At 48.5% G+C, this 14,162-nt stretch overlaps 1 protein-coding gene across 2 annotated transcripts in view; it reads left to right on the top strand.

Annotated features, from left to right (window-relative positions):
• rptor (regulatory associated protein of MTOR, complex 1) overlaps window positions 1–14,162 on the top strand; it is a 181,595-nt gene that overhangs the window by 162,746 nt on the left and 4,687 nt on the right. Inside the window, exons 29-33 of one of the 2 annotated variants that reach the window (XM_061230923.1) lie at window positions 641–742; window positions 3,158–3,205; window positions 9,632–9,738; window positions 10,169–10,296; window positions 13,167–13,253. In XM_061230923.1, coding sequence (XP_061086907.1) covers window positions 641–742; window positions 3,158–3,205; window positions 9,632–9,738; window positions 10,169–10,296; window positions 13,167–13,253 — 472 coding nt within the window. The remainder of the gene's footprint in view (window positions 1–640; window positions 743–3,157; window positions 3,206–9,631; window positions 9,739–10,168; window positions 10,297–13,166; window positions 13,254–14,162) is intronic. The other variant, XM_061230924.1, reaches the window with a different exon arrangement.

Genomic DNA, 14,162 nt, shown 5'->3' with positions numbered 1-14,162 from the left:
ATGGACACCTCGTGGGCTCACCTTATCACAGATTCTTATGAATAATCAGATGGTACCCTCCCTGTTCATGACATTGAAACGGCACTCCTGCCACGAAAGTTGACTGTTCCAAGGTGACCGAAGGGAAGAAACTGTAAAAAAAAACTCTCATTGATGGTGACCTCCATTTTTCTATTCCTGATATACAGACTGTCTTTGTACTAAAGAGACTGGGTTTTTAACACTGAAGAACCTTGTGATAGAATAATCTCTTTCTTTCGTAACGTTAGTGAGAGAGCTGCCTGCCTTGGTTTCCTTTCAGAATAATGTGTTTTGAATGAAGTCCTGACTGGTGTCTGGTCCTGTAGAAAATCTAGGCCTGGAAGTCTGTAAAGGAAACCGGAGTATCCTGTGTCTAATAGAACTTCCTGTTTGACTCAACTGATATTCATTGGACTGCTTCTCTCTGTCATTTGTGTATAGCGTTGTTTGCTATGGCATTTCTGTATACAGTGATCCATTGTTTATACTGTGCTGCTGACATTTTCTGTATCTAAACTAAGTAGTCTGGATAGATATATGGTAAGTGTAGGTGTGACGTGTCTCTCTCTCTCTCTCTCTCTCTCTCTCTCTCTCTCTCTCTCACACTCTCACACCCCAGACGACGGTGCCCTGCGTATCTGGAAGAATTTTGCTGATCAGAGGAACCCTGAGATGGTGACGGCCTGGCAGGGCCTGTCAGACATGCTGCCCACCACGAGAGGTGACTTCAGCCCCCCCACCCTCGCCCTGGTCCACCTCTCTCTCTCTCTCTCACTGCCACTTAATGGCCTCCTTTCCGATATCAGCTCGAAAAGCAGAGCAGTAGGTGATGGTAAAGATAGTGTCATCCCCGACAGGTGTATTAATGTCTCTGGAAGACAAAGCACTCCCTCCTTTTTGACACTTGTGTGCGCGTGGTTATGTGTGGTTGTGCGTGGTTATGTGTATGGTTGTGTGGTTGCATGTATGGTCGTGTGTGGTTGTGTGTGATTGCGTGCATATGTGTGTGTGCGTGCGTGCGTGCGCGCGCACGTGTGCGTGTGCGTGTGTCCATTTGCTATAAACGGTGACCTTGTATGTATGATTCACTTGTTATCTGTGTGAAATTGAGAAAAACAGTTCACAGTTCATTACTCCGGATGCCGGAAGCAGGTGGTAGTCAGTAAAACTGAACCCCTGGTAATGGAGTCATTAAGGGGGTATAGAGGAGCGCATCTCGCCAGTTCTGCATGGCTGGGTAATTGAGCCAATGAGGGTCCTTGGTTGGGATCCACTAGCCAATGATACGCTGTGACCACACTCCTTTATCAATCTGGGTCAGCTGTCATCCCTGTGGTAGAAACACCCTTATATCTTCAGTGCCTGAAAGGGTACATGGCCCAGTTTTCAGCCATATCTGTGTGCAGGATGTTCTTCTCCAGTCAATAGACTGTTTAAAAACTTTAAAATGTCACTAATTACGTCAAAGCACCTTTTTCCCCAATTCAGTGACACTGTATTTAATTAGTCGGCCGGACCTGGGCATGTTTTTTTAATGAGGGAGAATCGTTGATTGCCCTTCCAGTATTGTTCCTGTCCGAGAGGCACTGCGCTGGAGTGCGACAGCTAAGACTTCGACCTCCCTGTGGAGTCGTTGTCTCCCAGGGCCTAGGGCAGAGGGTCTCTAAGAGGGGGTTTTCCGGGAGGTGGAAGACCACTACGCTTGTGTTAGAAACCTCATACTAGCGTACTACTCATGCTAAATCTCAGGCTGATTTTCATTGAAACATAGTATGAGTGGTATCCCAAGTATGCGATTTCGGACGCGTGTGTTGGGAAGGCTCGTGCCAGAGCATGATGGCCCCCCAGCAAGCTGATGAAGCAAGGTGTAAAAAAAAACTGGTTGGTCCTAGGAATTGACTCAGAGGATATACACTCAGTGATCACTTTATTAGGTAGACCTGTACACCAACTTGTTGATGCAAATAATTAATCTGCCAGTCATGTGGCAGCAACTGAATGCATAAAATTATTTTTCAGACCAAGTGTCAGAATAGGGAAGTAATGTCATCTAAGTGACTTTGACCGTGGAATGATTGTTGGTGCCAGACTAAAGCAGGGTGGTTTGAGTATCTCAGAAACTGCTGATCTCCTGGGATTTTCATGCACACCTGTCTCTAGAGTTTGCAGAGAATGGTGTGGGAAAAAAAAAAACATCCAGTGAGCAGTAGTTCTGTGGGTAGTTAATGAGAAAGTTAAAGGGTTGTTAATGAGAGGTCAGTGGAGAAGGGCCAGACTGGTCGAAGCTGACAGGAAGGTGACAGTAACGCAAATAACCACACATTACAACAGTGATATGTAGAAGAGCATCTCTAAAGTGCGTCAAACCTCTAAGTAGATAGGCTACAGCAGCAGAAGCCTCAAGTCTAAAAAAATAAGTCTAAAGTACCTAATAAAGTGCTCACTGAGTGTGTATGAAGTCATAGGCACACACAGACAGATACATGCACCTGGGTAATAGCAGCCCCCCCTATCATTCAGCTAAAATTGCCTCCCAAGCATCCTATAACAGCTTGTCAGATGTTGTTCTTGTTTAGTTTGCTATTTCGAAAACCTTTTTAAGTGTCAGCGCTGTTTTTGTTTTTGCTTTTTTTGGAGTTTTGTCTGTTTGTTTGTCTCTCCTTGAGAATTGCAGAACTCGATGCACTGTTTCCCACCGCATAATAATTCCATTCGAGCTGCTTCGCCGTCAGTATGTCTTCTATACTTCCCTGCCCTCTTCAACCAGGAGACAGGTCCAGATGTTTGTACTGTCCTCCTGGGCAGACTGATGGTTCTGCTGGTTGTGTTGACGGGGGCGATGAGGCTATCCAAAAAGCTGTAGTACTCCAAGGAGGCACTGTGGAATCATCGTGAAACGGGTCCAAAAGATGCCGAAGAATTGCGAACTGACACTCAAGGTGCTGTGTTTGACAGCAGGGCTCTTATTGGTTGGGATTTCATGCTGGGAAACTGCAGCCTTGTTCCTGCTTTGCTGTGTGCCTGAGGGCTCCTTGCTAACAGATTGGTGTCTTCTGGCTGATGTACTGACCACGCCCCCTTTCTAGCAAACCCCTCCCCCTCAACCCCCTGGTGTGCTCCTCCTCTCCTCTCGCAGGTCTGGCCAGACGGGTGTCCATCTATCTAGACAGGAGTAAGCAGGGAGGTGAGTGCCCGTCCTCCCTGTCTCTCCCAATCTTGCTTTCTGTTTCTCTCTCTCTCGTCTCTTCCTCTGTCGGTCTCTTTCTCTATCTCTCTCACTCACTCTTGGTCTCTCACTGTCTGTCTCTCTCCATTTTCTGTGTCCCTCTCTCTCTGTTTTTTATCTCTCTCTCTCTCACTCTTTCTTGCTCTCGTTTTGTCCCTCTCTCTCACTCTCGGTCTCTCCGTATTTTGTCTCTCTCACTGTTTTCTCTCTCATTCTCTCTCCCACCACCCCACCCCCCCCACCCACCCACCCACCCACCATGGAGCACGTCACCAACGCACTAAAACCAAGTCAATCCGCTTCAACATCTGTTTTTTCCCCAGTCTGTCCTCTGTCCCAACCAACGTCCAACCCCACCCCCCGCCACAGACCTGCTGCTGTCTCGTTCCAGCTGATCTGTTTGGAGCTTGTGTCTTTTGTTCCGCTGTATTTATGACTTTGTTGCTTGCTTGCTGTCTTCCTGGGGTGTGCCAGCTCACATACAGAAATAGGAGATGTAAAATCCCCAGGCTTCGCCCGGGGGCCTCTTTCTCTGAAAAAAGCTACAAATTCTGGCCCAAAACATGCATTTTAAATGCCGTACGTTTCATATCATGGCTTTATGGAAACTGAGTCAGTTCTTATTTAAAAGCTTGTGTTTTACCTAACATAAAAATAATCAAAATGATCTATTTCGGTGGTTGGGTTAGTCATCTTACTGTGGTCTCTGGAGATGTAGGGGATAAAGGATAGCCTCAGCGCGGAGATTGTTTTTGGGAACTGTCGGTGTGCGCGTTGGGTGTCTTAAATTTGCGGTGTGACTCGTACAGTCGGTGCAGAACAGCACTGTTTCCATTGGCCAGCTGCTGGGCCTTTGGTCAGATGCTGGACTGGCCGGGGAGGTTAGACATGGCTGCCTGAGAGCTGTAGCTCATCATCTCTTCAAAGCGGATGAGTGTACCCTGCTTCTGCATTAGTATGCAAAGTATGTTGGGGAAGAAAGAAGTTATCTGTTTATTTTCTGCCTGTTTGGGAATTGTATGCACTGAACTAATTACACACTGCTGAATTATCATTAGTATTTGTTCAGTGTGGGAGCACACATCAGTCTCCTAATCTCGGGCAAACCTTTCCCGTCTTATGCAGATGGAGCGCAGACCTAATTAAGATGTTTCCATTCCAAAAGTTTTTTTTATTTATTATGGATCTGTGGGGCTTTTCTCCATTATTCTGTGTTTTGTTTTTGCTTAGTAGTTAATGAAAGGGGCCCCGCTCTCTCAGCCGAACGGTGGAAGTTCTGAAAGTAGGGCAGTCGCGGCCTCTTTGGCTCGCCGGGTGTCGCAGGGAAACGTGTGCCCTGCTCTAGATAATCTGCAGGGAAACGTGGGTCCTGCTCTAGATAATCTGCAGGGAAACGTGGGTCCTGCTCTAGATAATCTGCAGGGAAACGTGGGTCCTGCTCTAGATAATCTGCAGGGAAACGTGGGTCCTGCTCTAGATAATCTGCAGGGAAACGTGTGCCCTGCTCTAGATAATCTGTAGGGAAATGTGTGCCCTGCTCTAGATAATCTGCAGGGAAACGTGTGTCCTGTTCTTGATAATCTGCAGGGAAATGTGTGTCCTGCCCAGATAATCTGCAGGGAAACGTGTGTCCTGCTCTGGATTATCTGCAGGGATACATGTATCCTGCTCTAGATAATCTGCAGGGAAACATGTGTCCTGCTCTAGATTATCTGCAGGGAAACGTGTGCCCTGCTCTAGATAATCTGCAGGGAAACATGTGCCCTGCTCTAGATAATCTGCAGGGAAACGTGTGTCCTGCTCTAGATAATCTGCAGGGAAACATGTGTCCTGCTCTAGATAATCTGCAGGGAAACGTGTGCCCTGCTCTAGATAATCTGCAGGGAAACGTGTGCCCTGCTCTAGATAATCTGCAGAGAAACGTGTGTCCTGCTCTAGATAGTATGCTGGGAAATGTGTGTCCTGCTCTAGATAATCTGCAGGGAAACGTGTGCCCTGCTCTAGATAATCTGCAGGGAAACGTGTGCCCTGCTCTAGATAATCTGCAGGAAAACGTGTGCCCTGCTCTAGATAATCTGCAGAGAAACGTGTCCTGCTCTAGATAATATGCTGGGAAACGTGTGTCCTGTTCTAGATAATCTGCAGGGAAACGTGTGTCCTTCTCTTGATAATCTGCAGGGAGATGTGTGTCCTGCCCAGATAATCTGCAGGGAAACGTGTGTCCTGCTTTAGATTATCTGCAGGGAAACATGTGTCCTGCTCTAGATAATCTGCAGGGAAACATGTGTCCTGCTCTAGATTGTCTGCAGGGAAACGTGTGTCCTGCTCTAGATAATCTGCAGGGAAATGTGTGTCGTGCTCTAGATAATCTGCAGGGAAACGTGTGTCGTGCTGTAGATAATCTGCAGGGAAACGGGTGTGGGAGTGGGGAGTTGGAACCAGCTCTGAGTCGGATTGGACCCAGTACGTGTCATCGGGACTATAATCAGGACCTGCACATTTTTACATTAGTTCTAAAACAATTTTCCATTAGTTCAAAAACCCAAGAGCTCAGTGAATATATTTGATGTAGAAGTACTGTTTTCTGAAGCAAAGAACAGCCGTTGAATATTCCCCTTCTCAGGTTTGCCTTGGTTGTTTTCAGACCAAATATAATTAGAGAAGAAGAGAAGGATGAATAAGCCTGGCTCATGCTTTAATAGACTGCAGAGAACGTGGTGCTGAATTAAAATGTGGGGATGTGGCACTCACCCCCACTGTCCCTAACCCTGTCTCTAACGCCATTACGGACCAGCAGTACCTCAGTTAGGGCTCGGTGAGGTAAGGTGTGCTTTGGTGTACCTGCCCTCAGGTCCCAGCGATGTCCAGGGCCAGGGCCTGCTCCACCCGTAGGGCCTCTCTAACCCAGAGCCGCTAGCCGTTAGCACGTTAGCGGTTCTCCTCTTCGTGGCCGCCGCTCCTGACCTGCACGTACGCGCTGTCGGGACTCACTCCCGCGTGGGCCGGCTCCGGATCTCACAGAGGGAACACGCTTTTATCTCTGCAACGAGGCGAGGGGGGGGGGGGGGCGCGACGGGTAGTCAGCCTCGTCAGCTCTTTATCGCCACGGTGACGCATCCGCACCCGGCACGACGAGGCAAGCCTGTGCTGGGATCTCCTCAGATCTCAGTCTGCGCTCAGAGCAGGGAGCCCAGCTCAGCCGGCTGGAAGCAGCCTTAAATCTTCATTTAAAACTGCTTCTCCACTCTGTCTGGGCGTGTTTGTGATAAAAAACCTGTGATTAAATAGTTTGAAGGAGGTGTAGCTGTAGAAAAGTTAAGTGAGAATTCTGCTTCTCTGTCCCCCGTCCGGGCACAGGGCAGCAGGTTTTGGAGAACGGGGCTACACGTGGGGCCCAAATCTGCCATGTTGCACAATTTACAAGCACACCGTTTAGTCGTTTGGCATATGCTTTAAGCCAAAGTCACAAATAAAAGTGCATTGCACCGGTGAACACACACAGCTGGAGATTGGGACGGTATCAGCCGTCTTATTCCGTGTGCTCCACAAGGGGTATTCAGCTCACTGAAGGAGGGGCCCCTCCCACCACTGCAGAATGGGGAGAATTCCCTCGCCCCCGCGGGCCCCTGGGTGCTCACGGAGCCACTCGCGGGCCCCTGGATGCTCACGGAGCCACGCGCGGGCCCCTGGATGCTCACGGAGCCACGCGCGGGCCCCTGGATGCTCACGGAGCCACTCGCGGGCCCCTGGGTGCTCACGGAGCCACTCGCGGGCCCCTGGGTGCTCACGGAGCCTCGCGCGGGCCCCTGGGTGCTCACGGAGCCACGCGCAGCCGGGGAGCCCCGCCACCGTCCTGCTTTAGTGAATGAAAGTGCTGAAATAAGAGCAGTAGGATGGGAAATTAAATCTGTGGCAAACCCCAACAGGCAGCCCAGAAAAACTGTCTTCAGAAGCATTTGATGCAGTGAAGCGTGGATTTGGCTCCGCGTGCTAACCGCGTGCTGGATGGTGTGAGGCTTTGAAGCCACCGCCGCTGGTACCCTCAGCCAATGACGTGAAGGCCCCCCCCCCCCCCCCCCCCCCCCTTCCTGTGTGACTGCGACACCATGTCATTGTTCCCAGTCAGTCATCAGAGAGTGGCTTCCTTATCATTTATTATTGATTGTGAAGCTGAGAGTCACCGGCTGCAGTATCTGCTCGCTCAAAAGAGCCCACACTCTCACGCCCATCAAGACAATCCACCGAATATCGATGAACACGTGCACACACACTCACACATTTGCACACACACATGCATGCACACGCTTATACACACACCCACATGCATGCACATGCTTGCACGCACACGCACGCACACGCACACGCACGCACACACACACACACACGTGTGAACACACAGACATACACTGAGTGTGCAGTTTATTAGGTAGACCTGTAGACTGGCTTGTTAATGCAAATATGCAGACATGGTGAGGAGGTTCAGCTGTTTCTCAGACCAAACGTCAGAATGCAGCAGAAATATGATCCAAGTGACTTTGACTTGACGTACAACACTCTCTAGTGTTTGCAGAGAATGATGTGAAAAACAAAAACCATCCAGTGAGCAGCAGTTCTGTGGGCAAAAATGCGTTGTTAATGAAAGGTCAGAGGAGAAGCTAACAGGAAGGTGACAGTAACGCAAATAACCATACATTACAACAGTGGTATGCAGAAGAGCATGAACACACACAACGCTTCAAACCTCTCAAGTGGATAGGCTACAGCAACAGAAGACAAAGAAAAAAGGTCTAATAAATACCCAATAAAGTGCTAACTGGCCGGACACACACACACACACACACACACACACATGCACACGCAGCCTATAGAAGGTGGCAGATTGCAGACTGGGGTCCCTGGGCTGGTAGCTGCTGTCTCACACACACACACACACACACACACACACACACACACACACACACACACACACACACACACACACACGCAGCCTATAGAAGGTGGCAGATTGCAGACTGGGGTCCCTGGGCTGGTAGCTGCTGTCTCTCACACACACACACACACACACGCACACACACTCACACACAGACTCTGTGAAACACCACGGGGTTGTGCTCTTCAAGCTTGCACTGAACCCAGAGCGAAATGGCAGATGCAGTGGAGGAGACGCAAAGCCTGCTATTCCCGAGCTCACATTCTCAGACCGTGCCCTGCAGTATGGCGTATGGATGGAACTACTAGCTGCTAGGTACTTGGCTGAGGTGCCACACGAATCTGACTCAATCTGTGGCAATATGTGACAAGTTCAGGTGTAAAAACAGGATTCTATTTCCCACACATAGCAAGGGAGGATTTCCTCCGAACTGAGTCATTGCAATTAGAAAGGCCAAAACGGGCGATCTGCTGAAATGAAAATAACAGTACGAGACAACTGAGGTTTTGGAGAAAGCCGGGAAAGTGATTTTTAACATTTGATATTCAAATACAAAAGTCCTGGAAGGTGCATAAAAGGTGACGCTGTCCTCTTTTCGTACACATACTGTGAGTATTCAGTGCGGATTGTGACTTCAGAATCAAGGTGCATTGTGGAGGAAGAGTTTCTGTGCTCCGATCCTTTCACACCCCCTGCCACCTTAGACAATTTTGTCTTGTGACATCACACAAGAACCAAGAGCTTCCTGTACAGTGAAATCTAACAGGAAATCTAACATACCTTCATACAGGAAAATCTAACCTTCACACTAAATATTACTAGATGCTCTCTAGATCCTGCAAGAGGAGAGACGAAGGGCGTTTCTTCTGCAAAGTCGCAGTAGTGTTTCTCTTTATTTGTCTTCTGGTTTTATTTTCTCCCGTTTTACAGTGTTATGTTCGTGTTTACCAATCTTTTTTGGTCTTGGTTGTCATAGCAATCTCCTGCAAACAGGGCCTGAGTTATATAACTAGTGTCATGACTGTTGTGACTGAAACGTATTGTGATTGTTATTCGCATTACACCACCAGATGCTGCAGGTAGTGTGTGAGCCCTGTTGTGTGTAGAAGCGCATTCCCTATTGTAGCTGGTTCAGTGTCGACAGGATACGTGTGCGTGTGTGCAAGCTGTTTATTTACCCACAGTGCAACTGTTGGTACCTCAAGAATAACCAATGGGATTGCAGGGTTTCTACATTGTGCTGTGATCTCCCTGAACGGAACCAATACACCTCTGCATGTGTGTGTTTGTATGGTCGCATACGAGCAGCTGTGTCTTTGTGTACACGGACTCATGTACGAATGCCCACGTGTGCCTGTGTGTGTGCGTGTGTGTGTGTGTGTGTGTATGTGTGTCTGTTGATGTCCATGTTGTATGAGGATGTTTTTTAGGCACTGACCCCTCTCCCCTCTCAGGGGCCGGTATGGTGGTGGACTGGGAGCAGGAGACCGGCCTCCTCATGACCTCCGGGGACGTCCGGGTGATCCGTATCTGGGACACGGAACGGGAGATGAAAGTTCAGGTTGGTGCTGGAAGGGAGGGTCGAACGCAGGGCCTTTAGGGTCCTTAGGGTCCCAGCCCAGCCCGGTCTCACTCATACAATGCATCAGGTGACAGGCTCCATTAATCATTAATGGAGGTAAGTTAGTGCGGGCTGTCCGTCATAGTTCATTTTTTATGCACATCTTCTTAGACAGGGGGGTTCGTAGCGTTAGCCTCAAAGGAATGACATTCTCCCATCAAAAACCATTTAATTGAGCCATACTTTTTGATGGGCCTTCCGCTGTGCGCCGAACGTCTTTTCCAATAACCCGGCTGACCGCTTTTACGGCCTGGCAGTCAGGCTGTAATAACACGGGGCTGTGCCGTTTAAAGAAGAGGATCTACGAGCCCCCCGCGGTCACCCCGCGGTCCCCCCCCCGGCTGACCCCGCGCCCCCGGTCTTCCCTCAGGACATTCCCACGGGGGCGGACAGCTGCGTGACCAGCCTCTCCTGCGACTCCCAGCGCTCCCTCATCGCCGCCGGCCTGGGGGACGGCTCCGTGCGCGTCTACGACCGGAGGATGGGCCCCAACGAGTGGTGCGAGTCCCCGTCCTGGGCCCCTGCTGGGGCCCCCGCAAACTCACAGCTACTTCCACATTCACAACACGGGCTGCTCGCCAGAAGCGTTTTGGGTTCAAATGCTTTTCTGTGCTCGTTTGATCTTGCCTGGTGCGATTGAGCCAACCATAGAGGACCAGGGTTTGCCGTTTTTGAGTGTATTTCATCGGTTCCGATACACGGACAGGCTCTCTAAAGCGTAGAAAAGTATTTGAATTCAAAACAGTTATGTATTTGACCTTGGTCTGTTGCTGACAGTTAGCATCACCTGAAGGGGTCATAACCTTTCAGTGGTGGGGCCGCAGGTTGCCTCTGGGGGGGTCGATTAGTCATCATCTTGTGTAGGAGAGGCTCCAGTTGGAATGGCCATTTCATGCCATACCAGGCGTTGACCTGGAAGTCAATGCTGGCTTCAGCTTGCTTGAATGAAGCAGAGCATAAGGTTTTTAAGAGAAACCAGTGTTACAAACCATTATTTCCATATCCAGATGCTCTAGGGACTGAGTGTTTAAGGTTGTGAGTAATTGGCAGTAAGTGAAGGAAATGACACACGTACTACGCAGAGGCAAGGAAACATGTCAGGTTTATTCCCAGTTTTTTTCCGTGGGCATTGTGGCATTGTTCATTTGGAGGGTAGTGTGAATTTGGGAAACTGAGCCAAGAGACATTGATGAAGCATCTCTGCCTTTTCTTTAATGTTAAGGAGTGTTTTTATGAACACAAAAGGCTTACTTGTTTTAGAGAAATAATGATACGAGAGAAAAGTGATATTTTGTACAAAAGCAGCTTGTCATACGTTGATATTCTGTTACGGGTTGGGATGAGTTTATGTACAAATGTTCATTGGCCATGAGACATAGCTTCACCTATGGACCCCAACAAATTCAATGAGTCAGTCCATTTGGTGGTCACAGCATTTGCAAGAATGGGTAAGAACAATGTAAATTCAACTTCAGTTCAACACTATCAGCACAGTGACATGACACTCTTCACTAGAACTTTCCTGAAAGGAAAGGAGTCATTGCTGGGATGAATTTCAAAAGATAGGGTTCTTCCAGAGGTTAAAGTAAGTTTCACAGCAGATTCACAGTTATATATCCATAAAATCTTTAAAACAATATAAACTTATGACAAGCTGTTTTTACGTGAAGTATCACTGTTTGGCAAGCTGACACGTGGTGACAACTTTCAACAAATAGTTTTCGTCGTCATATTCAAATGTCACGGTGAATGGATGGTGTGACTCCCCTGTCACTGTGAGCCTTCAATACAGGTTATGTCTGTTGTGTCATAACACAAGCTGCTGATAATGTCATAATGATGGCATATCAGTTGCGATATGACACTTCCTGACAGATATTAGTGCATGGTCATGACCATTGTCAACTAAAATGTTACCAAGGTTTCCTTAGCTGAGCTTATGCGTTTTTAATCAGTGCAGTTGATAGTTTGTGAAGTGGTTATGTTGACTTGCTTTAGGTCGAAGTACCATGCACTTTGTCTTACCCATCGGCAGAATGAAGCTTAAATATCATTCTTACCTGCAGACGCATGCCTGTCAGACACGTGTGTCATACAAATATTGCAGTAATTAGCAGCCTGTGATGTTGTTGACACTTATGAAGTTGATGAATGTGACAAAACAGTCCTGAGAAGTAGCAAAAGACCACATTGGGGAGGAATAATAATTCAGACATTGTGAATTTTTTGTGAGTTTAATGTTTTCTGAGCGTTGTATCAAACATTTTTGGAGATTTTTATTCTCGAGTATGTGTGTGTACAAAGGTAACTTCTTTAATGGCATTTTATCCACATAGATGTCCACACGCAATCATACATTTAGTATTACACCTATGATTTTTTTTCTGCCTTCTCCCCTAATGAGAAAACAGAACAATTAAGCTGTAAACCAGGGCATGAATCTTTAAGTGATGCTAATTTGGAGGTTCCCTCAGGCGGTTAGATGTAAGAGCATTCTCTCTCCACTGCTCTCCCTGTGCAAGGGGGTTCAGCACAGCACTGTCCCTGCGGCAGGCTGTTTAAAACAGCACGGACGGAGCCAGTGCGCAGTGTGTGTTAAACACGCAGCTTATGAGAAACGCAAGGTGAAAATACCTGTACAGGAAACGGTCAGGATCAGTAAAAAACAAATCTTATTTGTTTTTCTGTGCCGAGAGTCTGCGGGACCAACATTTAAACAGTCTCATCTTGTTTAATGCCTGTCTGGGGCTGCTACGTTGTTGCCATAGAGATGTAAATATTTCTGGGGGGTTTTGTGACTTGCCCTCTTCAGGGTTCTGATCCTTGTGTGTCCAGGGCTCCACCTAGTGTTACGATTTGTGCGCTGCAGCCAGGCCAGAAGAGCAAATCATTTGCAGTCTTCAGATTATGCGATACAAATTAATGTAGTAAAATGTAATGTCTGGAGGTGTTGTTATGCAGAAATCTTTGTATGGTTTCCACAGCAACCAGGCAGATACAAGGTTAGGTTAGTTTTTATAAGGCAGGAAGGTTAGGTAAGTTTTCGTGCCTCTGCTGATGTGTATGAAGCCATATTTTCTAAATCCTTGATGACTTCTGAACGCACAGTGAGCCTCACTGATATTTGTGTCTGTGTCTGTCCGTGCGTGTGTCCGTGCGTCTGTCCGTGCGTCTGTGTGTCTGTGTGTGTGTGTGTGTGTGTCTGTCTGTCTGTCTGTATATGTGTATGTGTGTGTCTGTCTGTGCATGTGTCTGTCCGTCTGTGTGTCTGTGTGTGTGTGTGTGTGTGTGTGTGTGTGTGTGTGTGTGTATCTGTATATGTGTGTGTGTCTGTATATGTGTGTGTGTGTCTCTCTCTCTCCCCACAGCCGTGTGATGACGTACCGTGAGCACGGGGCCTGGGTGGTTAAAGCACACCTGCAGAAGGAGACCGAGGGTCACATCATCAGTGTCAGGTGCTCCGAGCCCCTGTGCATCTCCCTCCGGCCCCCTGTCTGTTTCTATCTGTGTGCTCTCTCATTTATCTCTCTCTCTCTTTTCCCTCACGCACTCTCTCCGTTGTTTCCCGTCTGTTATCCCTGGGTCATCCCTGCCTGCTTTATCTCACGATACACTGGACACTCGATGAAACGATGCACCCGAAATGATCATGACCCAACGATGGAGGGGCACATTTTTTTATAGTAACAAGGATTTTATCCCTCGTTTGTTAAAGCAGGCTTAGTTTAAGAAGCCCCAAGCCCACAGCCGCACCCCAGCCCTGAGCAGCGGGGCTCCAGGGCTGTTCTGCTGCGATACGGGCCTGTTGATGTGTCGCTTTTTCTGGACGCCGGCGTAAAGCACGGCTGTGTCCCTCCTGTGTGCGGAGAAACAAAGAGCAGATTAAAAGCAGTAAAATCTCTCCTGTAATGGCGCCGGACTGGCGACTGGCTGTGGAGGGTCGGTCCTCCCCCCACTGCAGAGGCGGCTCTCTGGGGTCCCCGGCCCTCTCCACTGAGCAAGGTCGCGCTGAAGGTCGTGTCTTCCCGCGCGGCGTTTCCCCGGCCGTAATCCCGGCTGTGTTCGCACGCAGCCCCACGTCGTACTGCGCAGGGCGAGCTCAGCCACACTCCGTCCTCCAGTCCGTCCCTGAACCCTGAACCCTGAACCCTGCGCCGTGTGTTAGAGTGGAGGAAATGAGGCCAGCGCTCGCACTTCAGTAAAGAAAAAAAAAAGACTTTTACACTGCTCAATGTTGACATTGAATTCACATGCACGCTCACACGTGCACACTCACGCACACACACACGCGCGCATATGAACACACGCACACAGACACACACACACACACACAAACACACACGCACACTCACAGACACACGCGC

This window comes from Conger conger, chromosome 2 (assembly GCF_963514075.1).
Source record: "Conger conger chromosome 2, fConCon1.1, whole genome shotgun sequence".
NCBI classification, from domain to species: Eukaryota; Metazoa; Chordata; class Actinopteri; order Anguilliformes; family Congridae; genus Conger; species Conger conger.
This window is presented reverse-complemented; position numbering and strand designations above follow the sequence as displayed.